This window comes from Mus musculus, chromosome 11, assembly GCF_000001635.26.
Source record: "Mus musculus strain C57BL/6J chromosome 11, GRCm38.p6 C57BL/6J".
In the NCBI taxonomy this organism is placed as follows: Eukaryota; Metazoa; Chordata; class Mammalia; order Rodentia; family Muridae; genus Mus; species Mus musculus.
Window position 1 is genome coordinate 26,533,429 of NC_000077.6, and position 22,682 is coordinate 26,556,110.

The following is a 22,682-nucleotide window of genomic DNA, read 5'->3' on the forward strand; positions in this document are numbered from 1 at the left end:
CTTTTTCATGTATTGTAATATTTTTAAGTTGTTCCATATCTTCATATAGTTTGGCAAGTATCTTTTCAGCACTGAATAAAACTCCTCTACAGAGACATATCTATACCTCAGCAGGAGGGCATTCAAGTTACTTCTCAGTATTGATAAGATTGAATCATCTTACAGGCTTTTTACATAGACATAAGTATTCAACTCATTTCAGTTAAGTGGAGGAAACACGGTTACTTACTATCATGATAGGAGATTTTTATAAAGCTAAGGAACTCAGACAAGTGGCATCTAAGATGCCCACACGGTTTTGTCATCTGGTCCTCTACATACATTTTATTAGCAAGTGGTATCGTCCTAACCACATCTCCAGAAATGCTATGATACTAGGGAGAAGGTATCTACCACAATGGAAAGTTCTTTTGGACATACTTCTTGGCTCCAACTATAGGAAGTAAAAATGGAGCCCTGTGCAGTTATCTTTCTGCACACACCCATCTCTCCTCCTTGGACCAGATGCCATGGTACTTTATCTACATTTTATGAACTCAGCTTCCTGCTCAGCCATTTCTTCAATGTGTGCCCATTAGCAAATGATTTAACCCTTCTGACTCTCAGCTTCTTCTTCCTAATTACTCATTAATCTGGTGCAAGGATTAAATCAGGTAAGCAAAGTAAGACAAATTGAAACATTCATCATATTAAGCCCCCATTCGTAAACTCTTGTGGGTTATGAGTCGGCCATCGGCACTCCTAAACCCCTCACTAAAAGCAAATGTTCATTTTCTCTTTACCCGGTCTGGATTTGTAAAATCCAACAGTAGATTTGCGGCTTTTATATCACCATGAACATACTCATTTTCATGTATATATTCCAGTACATCCAGCTGTGAAAAGAAGTAGATAAGACCAGTATCAGTGTTTTACACTACAATTATATGGCTTGTTGCTACACATGATTTCCCATAATTATTGATTATTCTAAAATATCATAATTTCTGGTTTCTCATTGTTAAATAAAATATTTGCCAACTGTGAGTGGCACCATTCCCTGGGATGAGATTCTGTACTGTATAAAGAGAAGCAAGAGAGTTGAGCACAGGCACGTATAAATGTGTTTCTTGACTGTGGATGTAATGTTATGATCAGAGGCCCAAAATGCTGTTATTTGTGATTTCACCATCATGAGAGACTATAACCTCAAATTATGAAACAAAGTAAATATTTTCTCTGTTAATTGGCTTTTCCCAGGGTATTTTATCACAGTAACTAAAATAGTAACACAGACTGGGAATAAACAGCATTAAGAGGTACATGAAAATAGTCAAGAAATCTACGATAAAATAGTCATATAGTTCATTCATTAATCAATCAATTATTATTATTATTCAAATCTTGAAGACCTCAGAACAAAATATTATGCTATGATCATTCTCCTGTGTAATACCTAAAAATTCTTGGGCATCATTAAAGCCCTAAAACCTTGCATCTCAAGTGTGTATTTGGCTGGCTTGAGGGGAACATTCCATAAATATTTACTAGTTGAGTAGACAAATGAATGGAGAAAAAAATTATTTTCCACAACACAACCTGGCATGAGTTGCCTCATCCTACCTATGATTGGAAGTAGGGGAAACCCAAGACTTATATGTAAATAAGATAAATATGTGGCATTATTGACAAATGACTGTATGTTTGGTTCATTTTTTACTACACTGCTTCCTAGTTAACAAGGTACACCTGTGTGTTATTCACTGCAACAACTAACAGTTGCCACTGTCTTAAACTTACACTTAAAATATTTTAAATCCAACCAAAAGCATTTTTAGTTTGAAAATTTGCCATAATTTGTGGTTATAATTATAACAGACAACAGAAAGGTTATGTTTAAAGCTCTACGGGCTTCTTCTGAGATGTGACAGTAAACTGTCAGGGAAGACTGAGTCTGGTAGCAATAGTCAGCTACAGCATAGCCTGTCATTGGTAGAGTCCCTGCTTATCAAGTTCATGAAAATACTTCCTACTCTCTATAACTGACATTCCTAGGCAAAAGTCTTATTTTCTCATAATTCTATAAATCAAATATCAAGTAAGTCACCTGTGAGGTCTCTCAAACTTACCATCCTGATGCCAAGTTGTAGGACGGTTAATTTTTTAAAACCACCATTCTGGTCCAGGAGTTTCTGTAAATCTATTCCAAGTCTTTCCATTACCATGAATCTGTAACTGTGAGGAGATATCAAAAAAGAGACCCTTCTAAAATAACAATTCTGAAATTATCTATTAATGAACTTGAATAAAGAACAACACTTCTACCTAATAGCCAAGGCATCTAAGCAGCTGTACAGTGTGTGCACAGTGAGCTGTGTGCACAGTGAGCTGTGTGCACAGTGAGCTGCATCTTCGGGGAAGCAGCTTAGTGCTTCCTTTGTTCTCTTTCACTAGCGCTGAGCAGTTAATAGTGTCATAGATAATGGAGAGAGTGGAGTTTCAGGTTTTCTCTTCTGGTCCTCTATGGCAGCGCTAATTGCTCAGTACAGATCAATCCCTATGAGCCTTATCATGTGTCCTAAAAATGTCACTACCCATACAGAAAATGGGAACACTTCTTTATTTTTTTTTATTTTTTTTTATTTTTTGCCTAATAAAAAAAGTTGTATTTTACCCATTGTTATAAACATTTTATATAGGGGACATATGTGGTGAGAATGAAAGTATGAGCCTATAGGCATAAAGGATAGAAGTTGTTTATTCCACTGTGCTGAAGCTGGAGGCACCTGTGGAACATCCACATGGCTGCTGCATGGGTCCTGGAATCTGAACTTGGTTACTCGTAGGTGTGCAGCTGTACCTGGAACAGCTCCATCCACCTCTCCATCCCCAGCTATGTTTGTTGTAACTTCCCATCTTCCTTTTCTGTTCAATAGTCTCCTTCTGTCATTTCCCCTTTCTAGCACACCAGCCCACATTCTACATCTGCAATTAGAGAAATATACACACATCTCCTTAGGAAGTTTTGTTTTACAAAACATGATATTATCATGGAAGCTTTCATCATCCCTTTATTATACTGCCTCCATATAAAGTTATAGGTTTCTGATGGTACTTGCATGGTACACTTTGTCTCATTCAATCTCCTCTCCCACTGCCCTTACCAACCACCCTGCAGCTCTCAGACATTGTCCCTCTGGCTTCCCATATATTCTATTATCTTATCCCTTATCCTCCTTCCCCCTTTCCCCTTTTCATGTCTTCCCAACTTCTCATAGCCCCCTCTTTTTACACACACACACACACACACACACACACACATGCACACACACACACACACACATGCACACACACACACATGCACACACACACATGCACACACACACACACACATGCACACACACACACACACACACACACACACACACCACACCATGTATATATAAAAAAGTATCTGGGTTTCTTAGATGAGATAAAACATAAAGAAATTGTTTGAATCTGGTGTAGCTTATTTCTCTTAGTGAATATTCTGTAGTTCTACCCATTTCCTATAAACGTCATGATTTCATTTTCCTTATGGTTGAATAAGATTTTATTGCATATTTTCATTATCTATCTGTTGATTGTGCATCTAGGTAGATTCCATTCCCACATATTGTGAACAGTGCAATAATCAACATAGCTATATGTGGGGCAGTGGGCTGTGCACAGACAGCCTGGTCTCCTGTTGAACATAAGTCTTGAACCCTGGGGAGATCCAATGGGTGGCAATTTCTACCTACGTGGGATGGAAGGTGTTTGATCATGTCTCCTGGACCCCTGGCTCCTGTCTAAGTTACTGCCCCCACACCCCCCACAGGAGAGGGGTGTGACTATCAGTCATGCAGACAATGTCCCAAGCTTCTGGCATTCTGGCTAGACTCCACCCCCACAGTTACCTGACTACAGCCAGGTACACTCCTCCCCACAGTTACCTGATAGCCCAGCCCTCTACAAAAGGGGCTGCTTGGCCCCTCCTCGATCTCTTTAAGCTCTCACCTTTCTTACTCTCTAGCTCTCCTTATCTCTCTTTCCCTTCCCCCCTCTCTCCACGTGGCCATGGATGGCCTCTCTCTCTCCCTCCTCTCTCTCTCTCTCTCTCTCTCTCTCTCTCTCTCTCTCTCTCTCTCTCTCTCTCTCCCTCTCTCTCTCTCTCTCTCTCTCTCCCCCTTCTCTCTCTCTCTGCCTTTCTACAATAAAGCTCTAAACCCATAGACTGTCTCTGCTCATCAAGAACCACCATGCTTGAACAATGGAATAGGCCTTCCCCTAATGAGCTGTGTCTAACCTCCCGCCAGAAGGCCTTCCTATGCTCCAGCCACAGACGAGACCAAAGACTCTTGCCCGTGTGGGAACCACCCAGTGCCCCCCACTTCCCCTGCCCTGTCCTCCCTTTGGCCATGGGGCTGACCAAGCTGCTCCCGGGGGCCCCCATTCTGTTCTCAGCCCTTCAGCAGTGTCCAGAGATGTCTGGAAAGCCCAAGGCTGAGAACCTGGTACATAGGACTGCCCCTTGTTCACCACCTGCTGAGCTGAGGTCCAGTGGCTTCACACATCTAGACTCCCAGTGGGGCAGAGTGGAAAGCGTGAGGCAGTCCTTCCACATCTGCCCACCCAGAGCACCTGAACTCTGGCGGGATGCGGGTTTTCCCCCACTCCCTCTATCCCCTCAGTGCCCCCTGCCTGGACCCCCAGCCCACTGCCCCACAGCTATATAAATGTCTCTACGGTATGTTGACTAAATCCTGTCAAACAAACCTCCAGGAGTGACGGTGTTGAATTACACAGTCGTATTCTATTTTCAGTTTTTTGACATCCACAGTGATTATATATATTAGATATAGATACATGTGTGTGTGTGTGTGTGTGTGTGTGTGTACATACATATATATATATATATATATGATATTTTCTTTATTTACATATATTTACATTTCAAATGTTATCCCCATCCTGGTTTCCCTCCCCCCAGGAGCCCCCTATCCAATTCAATCCCATTGACCCCCCTACTTCTATGAGGGTGGTGTTCCTCTACCTACCCATACACTCCCACCTCCCCATCCTCAATTCCCCTACACTGGGGCATCTATGCCTTCATAGGACCAATGGTCTCTCCTCCCATTTATGCCCGACAAGGCTATCCTCTGCTACATATGCACCTAGAGCCATGTGTGCTCCTCGGTTGTTGGCTTAGTCCCTGGGAGCCCTGGGGATTCTGGTTGGTTGATAGTGTTGTTCTTCCTATGGGTTATAAACCCCTTCAGATTCTTTGGTCCTTTCTCTAACTCCAACATTGAGGATTCCACACTCAATGCAACGGTTGGCTGTGAGCATCTGCCTCTGTATTTGTAAGGCTCTGGCAAGGCCTCTTAGGAGACAGCTATATATTGACCTTATTAGTTTACATACTACCACCAGTGCATGAAGATTGCTCTTTCCCAACATACTTGGCTAGGGCTTGTCATTTGGATTTTTGTTTTGTTTTGTTTTGTTTTGTTTTGTTTTGTTTTGTTTTTAATAATAGCTACTCATGAGATATAGTCGCAAATACTTTTTCTCTTGAGATTTGTTTTTGCTTACCTATGCATGTGTGTGTGCTGTGTGTATGTGTACATGTTTGTGTTTCTGTAAGTGTGTGCTACATATGCACCAATGCTTACAGAGGCCAGCAAAGAGAGTCAGGTTTCATAGAGATAGTGTTTTGGCAGTACTGATTCCCTTTCAAAGTGGGTGCTAGGAAGTGAACTTCATTCTTCCACCAGGGCAACAAGCACTCTTAATCATGGTCCATCTCTCCAGCCATCTTGAGCTAGTCTTAATTTGTATTTCCTGATGGCTGACAATATTTAACACTATTTCAAACTGGCCATTTTTACTTCTCCCTTTCAAAACCTATTCATTGAGTTCATTAGTCTACTTAGACATTCAATGATTTAGTACTTTTGCTATTTAATCTCTGCAGTTCTCAATATATTTCATATAACAATTGTTTATTTACTGAAGAGTTGACAAAGATGTTTTCCTATCATAAAGCCTGTCTATTGATGAAGATGATTCCTTTGAGACTTTAATTTCATGAAACCCCTGGAATGGTTTGAATGATAAAGTACCCCCATAGTCTCTGGCATTTGAATTTTGTCCCCAGTTAGTGGTACTGTTTGGGAGCAGTTTAGAAGATGTACCCTTCTGGGTGAAGTATGTCACTAAGGGTGTGCTTTGAGAAAGAAAGCCTCCAGCCTTTGATCTCTCTGATTTCCTTCTCTCTGATGCTTTGTGCTTATGGTTCAAGATGCGGGCTCTAAGCTTCCTGCTCCATTCCCATCACCATGCCTGATGCTTACTATCATATTATCATGCTGTCCTGCTATTATGGACTCTAGCCCTCCAGAACCATAAGTAAAAATAGTCTTTCAACTATAAGTTGCCCTGATAATAATGTTTTATCACAGCAACAGAAAATAAACTAAAACAACCTTTCCAGTCAACTTAGGAAATCTCTGTGAGTTATAGGAGTCCTAGCCTATGCCTCTGCTTTGGAATATTTGCTCCAACAGTTCAGGGTCTTTGGTCTTAAATTAAGGCCTTGATGTATTTCAGATTGATTTTTATGCATAATGACAGACACAGAAGTTCTCAACCTGTAGGTTGTGACACTTTTGGGGGGGGGGGTGTCAATCAACCATTTCACAGGGGTCACATATCAGGTATACTACATATCAGATAGTTACATGATAATTCATAACAGAAGCAAAATGACAAGTATGAAAAAGCAACAAGAATGATTTTAAGGTTGGGGATTACCACAACATGAGGAACTATATTAAAATGTCAGTTTTTTACAAGTGTGGATAGCCAGCAATCCCAGAACCACTGACAAGCAGGCATTGTCCCAGTGTGTCTTTTTGACACTTAAGTTAGGAAGGGTATCTGTGTGTATGTTTAATTCTGGCTTCTGCTCTAGTTCACAGGTCTGTAAGTCTCTTTCTGTGCCAGTGCCTCACCTTTCATTGTCACTGATCATAGGACAGTTTGTGATCAAGTATTCTGCTACCACTAGCATTTTCTGCTTGGAACTGCTTTGGTTGTTTCGGTGTTTTGTGGTCCTATGTGTATTTTAAAGTTTTTTTTTTCTAGTTCTAATTTTAAAGATGTACTATAACTTTGATGGGGGAGGGGGTACTGAACCTAAATATCATATTTAGTGATATAACCATTTCCACCACACTAATTCTGGCAACCCATGCACATGCAAGGTGTTCAGTTTTTTTACTGTCTCCTCCTCTTTCTTTCTTCAGTCTCTGATCATTTTCACTGTAGAGGTATTTCTCCTCCACTAGTAGGCTTGTTCCTAGAATTCTTAAAAGAGTTATTTAAATATGACCCCCATCTTGTCCACATTTTTTTCTCAGCAACTTTCATACGAGTACTTAAGTTGCTGTTTGTTCAGTTGGTTTACTAAGACCACACTAGTAGGATTATTCAGTCCCACTGTCATGCTGAAGTGCTCATCAGACCTAAGTGTTTTCTAGTGGAGACTTTTCTATTTCTTTTCTTTTTTCTTGAAATTTTTATTATATATTTTCATCATTTACATTTCAAATGCTATCCCAAAAGTCCCCTATACCCTCCCTCTGCCCTGCTCCCCTACTCACTCACTCCCACTTCTTGGCCCTGGCTTTCCCCTGAACTGGGGCATATAAAGTTTGCAAGACCAAGGGACCTCTCTTCCCAATGATGGCCGACTAGACGACTTTTCTATTTCTTATATACAGAATCTAGTAGGCTTTAAATTGGGATGGCTTCAGGTTTTCCTTTTCTATTTCCTGTTACATGTTTCTCTTTTATATTCAAGTATTATGTTAATAAGGACAGAGAGTAGAGACCCTTGCCTTTCTGGATTTAGAGAAATAATTTCAGTTGCCTCCTAATTTGTATAATCTTGGCAGTAGTGACTTACATATAGCATATAGCATTTCTGGCACTGAAGCATGTTACTGTCTTTTTTTTTTTTTCAGAGCATTTTCTATGAAGTGATGCTGAATATAGTCAAGGGTATTTTTTTATCCTGATTAAGATGGTCATGTGATGAGCTGGACAGATGGCTCAGTGGTTAAGAGCACTGACTACTCTTCCAAAGGTCCTGAGTTCAGTTCCCAGCAACCACATGATAGCTCACAACCATCTGTAATGGGATCCAATGTCCTCTTCTGGTGTGTCTGAAGACAGATACAGTGTACTCATATACATAAAATAAATAAATAAATAAATAATTATTTTTTTAAAAAGGAGATCATGTGATTTCTTAATGATTACAGATTTCCTAGAGTCCTACTTACATGTGTATTAAAACTTACTGATGTCCATGTTGGGCAAACCATTCATCCTTGGAATAAAATCAATTTGGTCATAGTGTATGATCACTTTAATGTATTCTTAAATTTGATAAAAATTTCACTGAGAAATTTTATATCTATGATCACTAAAGAAATTGCTATTTTTTCCATCACTCTCCCATTATATCCTTTCCAGTATGATAGCTTTACAGAATGAGTTTGACAGTGCCCTTCCCAGCTGGTAGCTGTTTTCTCTTTCCCTTCCTGCCACTCACTCTTTCAGATTTACAAGCTTAAACATCTGGTAGAAGCCAAAAGTGAATCCATCTAGTTCTGGGACTTTCTAGGCAGACTTTTTTTTTTTTAAATCACTGCATCAATCATTCTATTTAAAAAGAAAAGAAAAAAAGAAAAAGAAAAGGAGGAGGGGAGGAGGAGAAAAAGAAAAAGAAGGAAAAGGAAGATGAGGGGAAGGGGAGGAGGAGAAGGAGAAGTAGTAATAATAGTTGTTGTTGTTGTTGTTGTTGTTTCATGGGCTGGGGGGGATGGTTTAGCAGTTAAGAACACAGATTGTTCATCCAGGAAACTTAGGTTCAGGTTCAAACACCAACATGGGAGCTCCACAATTATCCATAACACCACTTCCAGGGCATCTAACACACTTTCCTGGTCTCTCCAGGTACTGCATGCATGCATTATGTTGCATATACATACACACAAGCAGAGCACACAAACATATTTTCAAATAATCCCCTGATGATGCTTGATGAATTATTCCATCTGTAAATATGTACTGTTTCTCTTAATTTTGGTTTTGTTTGTAATAAAATCATAAGCATAAAAATAATTTCAACAGCTGCTCCAAGCTTCCATACACTTTCTAGATTGACTTTCCTCCACTGATTCTCAATCATGGATGTCTTTACTAGTGAGGGGTGTTTCTCGGAGATGAACGGCAGTTCAGTCTGGTTTTTTAATATATTTAGCCAATGGTTTATTAGTAACTCTGAGGTCAAATGTTTGTAAGATTGTTACTGAGACATGTTTATAAACTCCTGTAATTTTTCTTGGTTGTTTCTGTGTTATTATTTATCCTTTTCTTTCTTCACCTTTAATGCTAGAGGTATATAATCAAAGGACACTCCATCCTATCACAAAGACATTTGCTTAACTATGTTCATAGAGGCATTACTCATAATAGCCGGAAACTGAAAACAAGCTGGATGTCCCTCAACTGAAGAATGCATTAAGAAAATGACATCATAAAATTTGCAGGCAAATGGATAAAACGAAGAAGAAAATGATCCTTAGTGAGGTAACTCAGACCCAGAAAAACAAACATGGTATGTACTCACTTATAAGTGGATACAAGCAATTAAATAAATGAAAATCATTCTACAATCCACAACCTAGAGAGGTTAGGTACAGAGGAAGGTACCAAGGAGGACACATGGATCTTCCTGAGAGGTGAAAATAGGTAGGAAAATAGGGCTTTTTAGGTAGACTGGAGCCAGGGTCGGGGCAGAGTTGAGGCAAGAAGAGAAAAATCAGGTGGTAAAGGGAAATAAAGATGGGTTGAGGGATGGAATGAGCATAGAGACAGTTACTATATGGCCGAGGTGAATACTGTCATCCATCTCAGACTCCCTAGGTTGTAACCCTGTGGCTGGCTAATGATCTAGCTGGTGAGTACAGCCTACCCATTAAATGAAGAACATTTGAGGAACAGTATAGAAGCTTAGTACAGTGTCAACTTCCTACCATATACAAAGGTCTCAAAATATTGAGGGAGATAGAACCCCTACTGGCCATCTCTTGTCATCCAAATGAATCTTCCAGTGCAAGAACAGGGTTTCATCCAATTAAGTCATTGGCCAAAGGGATCTTAAGAAAATCCAGATGTTGCCAAGACAATAGGTTGCTTTACACAAACTGAGTGCAAGACTCCACTGTTGAAGACAACACACATACAATTCATTGAACATGGAAAGGCTGAGCTGGTGCCAACATAAAACCTTCACTCCATGATCTAGTGTTTATGACATAGAAAGATACCCTGCAGGATACCAGAAGAGAAAAGTAACACCAACCCAACCATAAAACCTTTGATCTACAATCTATCCTACCTGCAAAATATACTAGGGCAATAGGGGCACAAACCTTTTCATAGCAAGCAACAAACTGATGTCCAATTTGACTTAAAGCCCTTTCCATGAGATACAACCCAAATCAAACACTGCTTGAGTGATCAAGAACCAGAGTCTAGAAAGCTCAAGACCTAAGGTAAAACCAAGTACTGCTAGTCTTAAAAAAAGGGGAGGGGAGCTCCTAATGACATTCTGCTATATTCATAGACTAATGCCTTCTTAAGCCATCATCAGAGAGGCTTCCTCCTGCAGCAGATGGGAATGAGTAGAAATCCTCAGCAAGAAATTACACAGAGAGATTTGGAAACACAGAGCTGTAAAGGGGATATCTTCCCCTCAGAGTTCAGCAAACCCCCTGGCAAAGGAAGCAGGGGGAGTGGGGGAGACAGAGGGGGTGGAGAACAGCAGAACAACAAAGTCCTCTGAATTAATTGAACAATATGAATTCATATGAACTCACAGAGACTTGCAGTGAGCACAGGGATCTGAACCAGGCCCTCTGCATATATATACTACAGATTTCAGTTTAGTACCTTAATGGGATTCCTGAATGTGTAAATGAGTAGATCTCTGATTTTTATGCTTTCTCTCAAGGCTCTTTTATTTTTATGTTATCTTGGCTTTTCCAACTTCTACCTGATAGTTTTCATTTTACCTTATAGTTGATTATGTTTTGTTGCTATTTCCAAGAAGCCAGATCTTTTGTAATGAGAGATAGAAATGGAGTAAATCCAGATGTGAGAGGAGGTGAGGAGCAACAGGGAAGAGTAAAGGGAGGAAAAACGATATTCAGTTTAGTAATAACTAGAAGGACAAGAAGGAGAAGGAGGAAGAGGAAGAGGAAGAAGAGGAGAAGGAGGAGAAGGAGGATGAGGAGGAGGAGGAGGAAGAGGAGAAGAAGGAAGAAGAGGAAGAGGAGGAAGAGGAGGAAGAGGAGGAAGAGGAGGAGGAAGAGGAAGAAGAGGAAGAGGAGAAGGAGAAGGAAGAAGAGGAAGCGAAGGAAGAGGAAAAGGAGGAGGAGATGACAACAACAACCTGCATTCACATTGTAAAGACATCTCAAGTACCAATTTTAATCACTACTATACTGGACACTGCTGTGCATGGTCACTAGTGTACAGAGTCTTTGGGCTCTACAGTAGTGATCACAGGTAGGGGGTTTCAGAAGTGATTTACCTACTGAACTCAGGCTCAGGGTTAATATCAGTTGAGAAATCTGCTCTCAGCCCTCAAGGGCAAGGCTAACTTTACCTACTTACTTCAAAGCTTGAATCAACTCTTCCCTCTTCCAACCTGTATACTTTGATGGCCTTCATCCCTCTGACTTTGCAGGTTTTTTCTTAAGGATGACACTCACGCTGAGGCTGGAGCAGGTTAAATTTAGATTCTCTGGTTTTCAATTATGCCTCCAGAGTATCTCAATTTTAAACAACCATTTTTTGTTTTGGGTTTTTTTTTTTTTTTTTCTCAAGATGATTCCTGCTACAAGCCAGTGAATCACACTGAGTGTCAAATGGATTTTTTTTTTCTACTGTTGATGTGTCCATCAGAAAAATCTGGTTGTCATGACAAGCAAATCCTCAAGTACACTAAGTGATGCTATGTAACCTTGCTCCCCAATTTAAAGCTATTGGTTAAATAAAAATGGGTATAGCCAATTACTGGGGAGAATAAAAAAAGGCAGAGTTTGAATTACCAGGCTGGGGTCACAGGTAGGCATCACAAGGAAGGAGGAGAGAGAAGAAGGGGGAGAAAGGAGGGTACAATAAAGAAGAAGGAGAGGACAGAAGGTCTCCATTAGATGTGATGGACCAGGAGCATGTGGCCAAGTGAAATCCCCCCTGGATTGACAGCTGGAGCAGAAGCAACAAGCAACACTCAGACAGCAAGTACTTGAGGAGAGCAGCTAGGGAAGTAGCCAGTCTAGCATATAGAAGGATAGACTAGGCATAATCCCCCAGTAATTGTCCAGACCTGATTAAATAAATGCACAGGACTCTGGTCAGGTCATATTTAATCCCTAATAGAGTTTATTAAAATCCATTTTCAACCATCATTTCACGAAACCTACAACTTGTTTGCTACATGACAAAACGTTTCCTCATGCCAGATAGGGAGCCTACAGCAAGACCAAAGTATGGATACCACCAATGTCCAGCTTGGTGAACCAGTGAGCTTTATTGGGGTTAGTAGAAATGTATGGGCAAAGGTTTACTTATGGAGCAGAAATGACAAAAACAGTTACATCTCCAAAACCCACCCCAACAAGGCTCACAGCTCACAAACCTGGAAACCTGAAGCCCACTGGACTGCCTGATGGCAGCTCAACAGCTTAGAGAGTGTCCCTGTCAGGCACAGTTGGTCTAAACCTCTCCCAGACAACTCAGCTGGTTTCTGCTTCTTCCAGGCAGCTGGCCTGGTCTGAGAGTCTTCTTTGTAGTTTAGTTTTGCATCCTCTTAGAGGGACTCTCAGCTTACTATTACTTACTCTGACAAGAAGGAGCCTAGTGAATCTTGTCAGTTTCAGGGACTCAATGATGGTATTTTGAGTGACTGACCTTCCTGTTTGAGGCACTTCAGTGAAGAATTGAGTAGTTCTGTCTTAGAGGAAGCTGTCATCAACAACAGAGCTTGTGAGGGCTGTGAGAGATTGTTTTGAGGACTCATGGGCATTTGGTTTTGTTTTGCCAGAATCCATCTGATTACCTTTGGGATGAGATTCCTGCTGCACTCCACCAGGAAAGGAAACATGTGGCTTGGGCCCTGTATGTCCTGGAATTGGGGAATGTTACAGTCTTTGGTTCCACACTTTTTGATGTACCTGCTCATGAATTCTAAGAATTTCCAAAGTTCTTCCTTGGTTCAGAAGTATCTATTTTTTCTCTAACAATTATCCTTCATCTGATCTCACTGGCAACTTCTACTCTGCCAATTGATCCAGAACTCTGTATCCTTTCTTCAATAATATTTTACATAATTCTTATGCCAACTACTCTCATTCTAGATAATTTAAGAGAAACATGTAACATGATATACATGATTTCTGTGGTTCATTTAGTGCCCTGTTTGAAGCAGTTCTCTTTCTTTATATTAAAGTAATTTGAACACAGGACTGTGAGCTAAGCCTCTTTCTCACATGTAAAGTAGAACTTGTCTAAAAATGACAAAGTAGGATAACATCCATGACACTCCCTGGAACAAAATTGGGTGCAAAACAAGTGAGTTTTTCAAAATCACAAGTAATGAATTTTTATGTGTACAAAGAGATGCATTCAAGGACAGCTATATAAATTCCTTGCTGTGTTATTTCTTCAAGGTGGAGAGTGATTCTCTCCAAACTTTCAGAGGCAGAGCTAGTGACTGACTTTTAGCAGAGAGAAGATAGGATAGGTACCACTTTTAAGATTAGATCATGAAGAAATACTATGACCTGGATCCAGCTTGGATTCACTCACCTGGCACATTTATATTCACATTCACATTTATATTCTCTCTCTGTGTCCCTCCCTCTCTCTCTCCCTCCCTCCCTCTGCCTCTCTTTCTCCTTCTCTCCCACTCTGCCCTCCTCCACCCACCCATTTTTTTTTTCTGGGGAAAACCAGCTGTGTGTCCTTCATTACACACTGGTAGCTCATTGTAGAGATACCTTAGGCCCATCAACAATCATGAGTGACTGATGAAAGCAGGCCTTTCCCTGGTGGAACCTACAATGAGTGCACCTTGGCAGATACCAGATTATATTCACCAGGGAGAGAGATCAGAACCTAAAACCAAGCAGACTAGCCGCCATGAAGTTTTGAGTGGTTTGTTAACTATTCAAAAGACTAGTCAAAAGATCACTGAGCAAGGTCACTCAGTGACCTTGGTGACAATTGATCATAAAATTTGCTGTGATTATAATGTGCTTTTTACCTTCTTCCTTTGAAATCAGTCAGACCAAATCCATAAAATACAGGAATTCCTAAATAATCAAGTTTCCTCTGTTGTATCCACTTTTGGACTGCAAAGAAAAATTTAACAAAAAACAATATTTAGAAAGGTATTTTTGCCTTTGTAAAGATGCCAAGGCATATTTATCAAACCAAAATAGTCATTAGATATTCTAAGAAAATAAAAACTTAAGTATATATATTATATCTATCCATAGTTTGAAACTTTTTTGATAATACAAAATATCTCTTTTTAAACTAAATTAATAGTGCCATAAAAGTCATACTCTTTCAAAGTGCATTGTTTTCATTTATTCATAAATGTTTCTATTCATAAAAGCAAATCATTTCATCATATGCTAGCTAAGTTTCTACATATAATGCATATTGACTATAAAGTATGAGTGCTTTCCCCACCACTACCTACATTTCAAAGGCTAAAATCATGTTATCCCACAAAATACAAATTGAGCAGAAAAAACACCTGACTGTTTTGTATAAATTTAGTTTACCAGAAAATCCTAATTGAATTGTTTAATCCAGTTAAACAATCAATCAGGTAGTGTAATCACCATTCTTATTTCTCTGCCATATGTGTTTCATGCTAAAGACAGCTTTCCTGATAAAACAATCAAATGTAATGGAGTCTATTTGTCACTCTGACACAGTTAAGGCAGTTGGTGGCGACTACAATCAGAGTGTTTAGAAGCTTTATCAAGGGAAGAAAAGTTAATTATTCAGGCCAGATCCATCATTCTTTCTCCTCAACAGGATATAAAGGAGCCTGGCCACACCAGTTGTTATGACTCCTACCAACTCCAGCAACATTTGACTTAACTCTTAGAAACTTTTTCACTTTTCTTCATCTCTGCTTATAATCATTTCACATTCAAATCTGCACCAGTAGTTATTATTTATGATATCTAACTTCAAATAATTCTTAACATTCACCTTTCTAGTATTTTCTTTAAAATCTCAATATTTAATCAGTTACAAATACTTAAATCCACTTTATAACCATTCCCTCCATGGGTGTGTGTGTGTGTGTGTGTGTGTGTGTGTGTGTGTGTGTGTATTTTCTACCTACTTTACATTTGCCACTATACTTTCTATCTAAATGCATCTTTGTGAAAGAAATAATTTTATTCTACAATCTTTAAATGCTTAGAAAACTCTTGATAATTCAACAAGTCAGCATGTTATGTAAAGTAGTAGAAAAAAAAACATTGAGTTAAAATATATAACCCATTATGTATGGCGTATCAAGATGTGTATATCATCTGCCTAGGTTTTATATGCTATAACGGTTAAGTATATTATATTACAATACAATTTCTTATGGAAACGAATTTTCCAGAAGACCAGAAAAAGACCAAAATGTTAACATTCGCTTGAGCAAGTGTATACATGGCAGTATCTGGTTAGCTCATTTAACTTACTACATTCTCTTTTTGCAGCTCTCTGATAAAATTTAAGCTCTGAAAATAATGGGCCATTTTCTTGATACTCCTATGAAAGAAAAACAATAATTAATTTTACTAGGAAGAATTATCCTAAAGATAAATTATATTTCAACTGTGAAAATATAAGGCTCCATATGTAAAATATGTAATAGTTATAGAATTCCTCTCACTAAAAATAGGCACCAGATTTCTACTAAAAAAAAAAAAATTAAACCACTAAATTAACTTGAAAAGTCTCATTTTAGACAACATACTGTATTGCAATCCTAACATAGTCTTACACATGAAAAAAGTCATCTGCAAAGATCTTATTAAAAGTACCAAGAACTGTGTACATGAACAAGCACTGGCTGTATAACAGTGTGTCCTTCAGGGTAGGCACACTGGAAAATACTGTGAGATCTCCTTACACATGTCTTTCACTGTCTACTGCATATTATTCATTGTGCTATGCACAGGGCACATGAACAAAAGTGGAATTCTATGCCCCACTTTAGAGCCTCAGTGCCTAGAGGAGTGAAGGAAAGGTGCAGGAAGACAAGTCAGATGCAAGGCATGGGACAGTATGGTGCAATGGATTCCTAGTCTTCACACACTGAAGTGTAAGTGAAATATGTGCTTCATTACTCTGCACCTACAGAAGGTAAAGTGAGAAGTATTTTTTTATAAGACAAATACAAGAATATAAATATACGAACAAAACTTACCAGCTTTATGACATGTCTTGCATCTTTGTTTGGTTTATTTGTGGGGAAAGCTGAAGGGAAAAAAGGACAATTGGAAAATAATAGTTATTCCAAATCTTTGAATATCTATCGTATCACAGAGAAATCATAGATCTTTTAGTAAGTAAAGTAGATTATACACAAAGCCTCTTATAACTGTGCTACCATCTCTACTATACAAAAGGTGCTATTGAAGCTGAGGAAATGGAATAAACTTCTCACGAAGAAAAATAGATTGAAGTCTGAAACTTTTATCTGGCACAGGACACATTACTTAACATAGTCTATATTCAAGCACTCAGACGTGGGAAATAAACAGATAACATTAAACACATCATCCAAGTATAGGGGAAGGTAAGAAAGCTAAAACAGATGTGATTGAACTTGTGAAAGGTGTCTCAAGGATATAGTTCTTACATCCACATCAGAGTGGACTTCTCATTGATCAAGTTGCCCAAATGAGCCATGTTTCTGTAAAGACCACTCATCCATTCTCTTGTAAGGAGTTCCATATCCATGCTTCTAAAAGTAACCCCAACAAACTCATTGGTCTGCTAAACTGGTTTTGAGTGGACTCTTTGCTTTGGTGTATCCCTGTCATTATATTAGGGTTTCACCAGGAAGTGACATAGAATATATGATGTATGAACACTACTCAAAACCAAAGATAACAGATAGAAAAAATTGCAATGAATGATAATATATACAACTAATGGCTGATCTATCAGTCTGTGGGTGGAATGGCAGAAGGGGCAATCCTGATATAGCTGCCTTTACCCATGTTGTAAGGGATGGTGTGGTGTCTCCAGGTAGTGATAGCTGCATGTTTTTTGCTATGTTTGGTAAGACATGCAAGCAAGCCTGAATAATCTGAGCTAGGAACACCAGGGTTGTTGTCTTCCTTTATATGGTATGGGATGGCAAGGCTTCTTGATGAATGGGGTATGTTTTATGCCCCCAAACATTCCAGATGACCTGAGAATATATCATAACCCTTTAAAACCAGAATGTATGGAAATGCTCCTAAGCCAGATATAGTATCAATTGTATGGTCTCTGTTGTGAGCACTAAGACAACTGAAGCTGACCTGTTTGCCCAGAAAGAACTGGTCTAAGTGACAAAAAGCAAGCAAACAAAAACAGCCAGGTGGGTACTATCTTCTACATTAACCTTTAACTTGGCAGGAAAGGGGCAGGGAGTAAGGATGAGAACAAAGAGGCCTTTCTGGGATTCAAAAACTTAGATTCCTGGAGATAATCAGTGATAAGGAAGAGGGAGATGATGAAGTGATAGAAAACATTCTTCTGGCCCAATGTTCATACAGAGGAAGGGGAACATCCACAATTCTGCATCCAGATGGAAGTCTTAACCATGGCCCAGTAGAGTAAACTATAATCCTCACAGATACACTTCACCTGAACTGTGTGACTGGGGTAAACTGTTAAGTAGGAAATGAAGGAATCCATCCCCAAGCCTGGCTCATGAGACTATTGAACTTAGTCTGGATGACATGGAAAAAGAAAATACATATGAAATTACTCACTCATTTAAAAAAAGGCTGCATAACCTAAGGCACTACATACAAAAGCAGTCCTGATAGGCTGGTTCATATGGGCGAGCCATTAGCCCCTTGCTTATCTCTGGCTGAAGTTCCCATGAGCACTGCTAACTGGAAGACCGGAAAAGACAAATACTCCTGAAGGAACTGGGCATGATAGAGGCAGTATTTGCTGACTCATTCACTGGGTTTATAGAGTGATATACACAGGAGAGTTAAGAGGCTGATTAGTAGGGGACCTGGAGGGACTGGTAAGCAGTTTTGGAGGCTTTGCTGAACCTTGTGAGAAGTGATCTTAGGAGTTTAGGGAGGTTCTCGAACATCACCATGTAAGCACACATGTAAATAAATCAAGATTACAAGTCTTGGTGAGTGAAGGAAATGTGGCAGCATTTATGACATGGCAGAATTCTTAGGATAAGAGTCTAACAGAAAACCAAAGTATATCCTAGCAAGCTTCCAGAAACCTTGAGAGCCTGATCAAGAAGACTGGAGGACAAATGACTACAACAGCACAGGTGACAAAGCTTGTACTTGTCTTCAAGTGGGACATAATCCCCTTGAGGATTGTGCAACCCTCTCCCTGCAAGAAAGAAGAGGGAGGTGTGGATTGTTCTTTCAACTCAGAGTCTGTTCAGTAGCTAGGTTTGGCCAGTGGGGAGGCAAAAGTTGTGGGGTAATTGAACCCTATCAAAATCAAAGAATCACTCCACTAGCAGTTGCACCACACATGAGAACATCCCTACCGTCTTCCCCACCCTTATCTTTTGGTTGGGCCAAAGAGTACAAGCTGATGCTACTGAACCCATCAGGTGTAAGGATAAAGAGGAACACTCCTCCATTGTTGGTAGGATTGCAAGCTTGTACAACCACTCTGGAAATCAGTCTAGTAGTTCCTCAGAAAATTGGACATAGTACTACCAGAGGATCCAGCAATACCTCTCCTGGGCATATATCCAGAAGATGTTCCAACTGGTAAGAAGGACACATGCTCCACTATGTTCATAGCAGCCTTATTTATAATAGCCAGAAGCTGGAAAGAATCCAGATGTCCCTCAACAGAGGAATGGATACAGAAAATGTGGTACATTTACACAATGGAGTACTACTCAGCTATTAAAAAGAATGAATTTATGAAATTCCTAGGCAAATGGATGGACCTGGAGGGCATCATTCTGAGTGAGGTAACCCAATCACGAAAGAACTCACATGATATGTACTCACTGATAAGTGGATATTATCCCAGAAACTTAGAACACCCAAGATACAAGATACAATAGGCAAAATACATGAAACTCAAGAAAAACGAAGACCAAAATGTGGACATTTTGCCTCTTCTTAGTATTGGGAACAAAACACCCATGGAAGGAGTTACAGAGACAAAGTTTGGAGCTGAGATGAAAGAATGGACCATCTCGGGGTTCCATCCCATAATCAGCCTCCAAACACTGACACCATTGCATACACTAGCACCATTTTGCTGAAAGGACCCAGATATAGCTGTCTCTTGTGAGGCTATGCTGGGGCCTAGCAAATACAGAAGTGGATGCTCAGAGTCAGCTATTAGATGGATCACAGGGCCCCCAATGGAGGAGCTAAAGAAAGTACCCAAGGAGTTAAAGGGGTCTGCAACCCTATAGGTGGAACAACATTATGAACTAACCAGTACACCCCAGAGCTCGTGTCTCTAGCTGCATATGTATCAGAGGATGGCCTAGTTGGCCATCATTGGAAAAAGAGGCCCATTGGTCTTGCAAACTTTATATGCCTCAGTACATGGGAATGCCAGGGCCAAGAAGTGGGAATGGGTAGATAGGGGAGTGGGGGGGGGGAGGGTATGAGGGACTTTTGGGATAGCATTGGAAATGTAAATGAAGAAAATCCCTAAAAAAAAAAAAAAAAAAAAAAAAAGAAGGACATAAGTGATTCCCTTAAAGAAATACAGGAGAGAGCTGGCGAGATGGCTCAGTGGTTAAGAGTGCCAACTGCTCTTCTGAGTACAAATCCCAGCAACCACATGTTAGCTCACAACTATCCATAAAGAAATCTGGATTCTGGAACTCCCCCGAAAGTAGTCTGCGCAGGTCTGCACAGGTGAGAGTGTGCACTATAGAAACTAAGAGCTTCTGGGACAGTCAGGAGCCACATAGCTTCTGAGGCAGCCCCCTTTTCAGGATCCAGACATCCGGCCACCTTCCAGGGCAGAGGACAGGTGTCTGCCCGGCCCCGGGGAGCTTTGCGTCAGCATAGGCAGAAGCCATTTTGGTTCCGGGACTCCACCTAAAGTAGTCTGCACAGGTGAGAGTGTGGACTACAGAAGCTAACAGCTTCTGTGGCAGGCCAAAGCAACACAGATTCTCGGAAAGGTCCTGTTTTGGGCCTTCATCTTTGGCCAGGAGGGAGGTCCGAATGCCAGATATCTGTACACCTTCCCTGTAAGAGGAGAGCTTGCCTGCAGAGAGTGCTCTGACCACTGAAACTCAAAGGAGAGAGCTAGTCTCCCAGGTCTGCTGATAGAGGGTAACAGAATCACCAGAGGAACAAACTCTAAACAGAAGCAACTATAACAACTAACTCCAGAGATTACCAAATGGCAAAAGGTAAACGTAAGAATCTTAACAGAAACCAAGACCACTCACCATCATCAGAACCCAGCACTCCCACTTCGACTAGCCCAGGGCACCCCAAGACACCCGAAAAGCTAGACCCGGATTTAAAAGCATATCTCATGATGATGATAGAGAACATCAAGAAGAACTTTAATAACTCACTTAAAGAAATACAGGAGAACACTGCTAAACAGGTAGAAGACATTAAAGAGGAAGCACAAAAACCCCTTAAAGAATTGCAAGAAAACACAACCAAACGGGTGATGGAATTGAATAAAACTATCCAAGACCTAAAAAGGGAAGTAGACACAATAAAGAAAACACAAAGTGAGGCAACGCTACAGATAGATACCCTAGGAAAGAAATCTGGAACCATAGATGCAAGCACCAGCAACAGAATACAAGAGATGGAAGAGAGAATCTCAGGTGTAGAAGATTCCATAGAGATCAACGGCACAACAATCAAAGAAAATGAAAAATGCAAAAAGATCCTAACTCAAAACATCCAGGAAATCCAGGACACAATGAAAAGACCAAACCTACAGAATAGGAGTAGAAGAGAATGAAGATTTTCAACTCAAAGGACCGGCAAATATCTTCAACAAAATTATAGAAGAAAACTTCCCAAACCTAAAGAAAGAGATGCCCATGAATATACAAGAAGCATACAGAACTCCAAATAGCCTGGACCAGAAAAGAAATTCCTCCCGACACATAATAATCAGAACAACAAATGCACTAAATAAAGATAGAATATTAAAAGCAATAAGGGAAAAAGGTCAAGTAACATATAATGGCAGAATTATACCATATTTTTCACCAGAGACTATGAAGGCCAGAAGAGCCTGGACAGATGTTATCCAGACACTAACAGAACACAAATGCCAGCCCAGGCTACTATACCCAGCCAAATTCTCAATTTCCATAGATGGAGAAACCAAAGTATTCCACGACAAAACCAAATTCACACATTAATTTTCCATGAATCCAGCCCTTCAAAGGATAATAACAGAAAAAAAAAAACAATACAAGGACAGAAACCACATCCTAGAGAAAGCAAGAAGGTAATCTCTCAACAAACCTAAAAGAAGACAGCCACAAGAACAGAATGCCATATTTAACATCATTGGAAAAAGAGGCCCATTGATCTTGCAAACTTTATATGCCTCAGTACAGGGGAATGCCAGGGCCAAGAAATAGGAATGGGTAGGTAGGGGAGTGGGGGGGAGGGTATGTGTTGGGAGCCGCGCCCACATTCGCCGTTACAAGATGGCGCTGACAGCTGTGTTCTAAGTGGTAAACAAATAATCTGCGCATGTGCCAAGGGTATCTTATGACTACTTGTGCTCTGCCTTCCCCGTGACGTCAACTCGGCCGATGGGCTGCAGCCAATCAGGGAGTGACACGTCCGAGGCGAAGGAGAATGCTCCTTAAGAGGGACGGGGTTTCGTTTTCTCGCTCTCTTGCTTTTCTCTCTCTCTTGCTTTTCTCTCTCTCTTGCTTCTTGCTCTCTTGCTTCTTGCACTCTGTTCCTGAAGATGTAAGAATAAAGCTTTGCCGCAGAAGATTCTGGTCTGTGGTGTTCTTCCTGGCCGGTCGTGAGAACGCGTCTAATAACAATTGGTGCCGAAAGACCGGGAAGAAAAACCCGGGAGGGAGTTAACCATCACCGGCGCAGGAGGGATACTTCATTTCAGAACCAGAACTGCGGATCACGTTTATAAAGGTTCCCGTAACACAGACTGTTGAGAAGGATTCAACTGCCGAATTCAGAACTCATCAGCTGGGGAACGACGGTGATAAAGGTTCCCGTAAAGCAGACTGTTAAGAAGGATTCAACTGTATGAATTCAGAACTTTTCAGCTGGGGAACGAGAGTACCAGTGAGTACAGCTTTACGA

General features: G+C 40.3%; 1 protein-coding gene across 5 annotated transcripts in view; it reads right to left on the bottom strand.

Annotated features, from left to right (window-relative positions):
* The window catches only part of Vrk2 (vaccinia related kinase 2), a 122,615-nt gene that overhangs the window by 62,031 nt on the left and 37,902 nt on the right, over nt 1–22,682 (bottom strand). For all 5 annotated transcript variants that reach the window (XM_030246291.1, XM_011243748.2, NM_001252447.1 and 2 more), the window contains 5 exons: nt 16,598–16,647; nt 15,867–15,936; nt 14,411–14,498; nt 2,109–2,214; nt 783–875 (listed from right to left, as the gene is read on the bottom strand). In XM_030246291.1, the coding sequence (XP_030102151.1) occupies nt 783–875; nt 2,109–2,204 (189 nt within the window). In that variant the 5' untranslated portion in view covers nt 2,205–2,214; nt 14,411–14,498; nt 15,867–15,936; nt 16,598–16,647. The remainder of the gene's footprint in view (nt 1–782; nt 876–2,108; nt 2,215–14,410; nt 14,499–15,866; nt 15,937–16,597; nt 16,648–22,682) is intronic.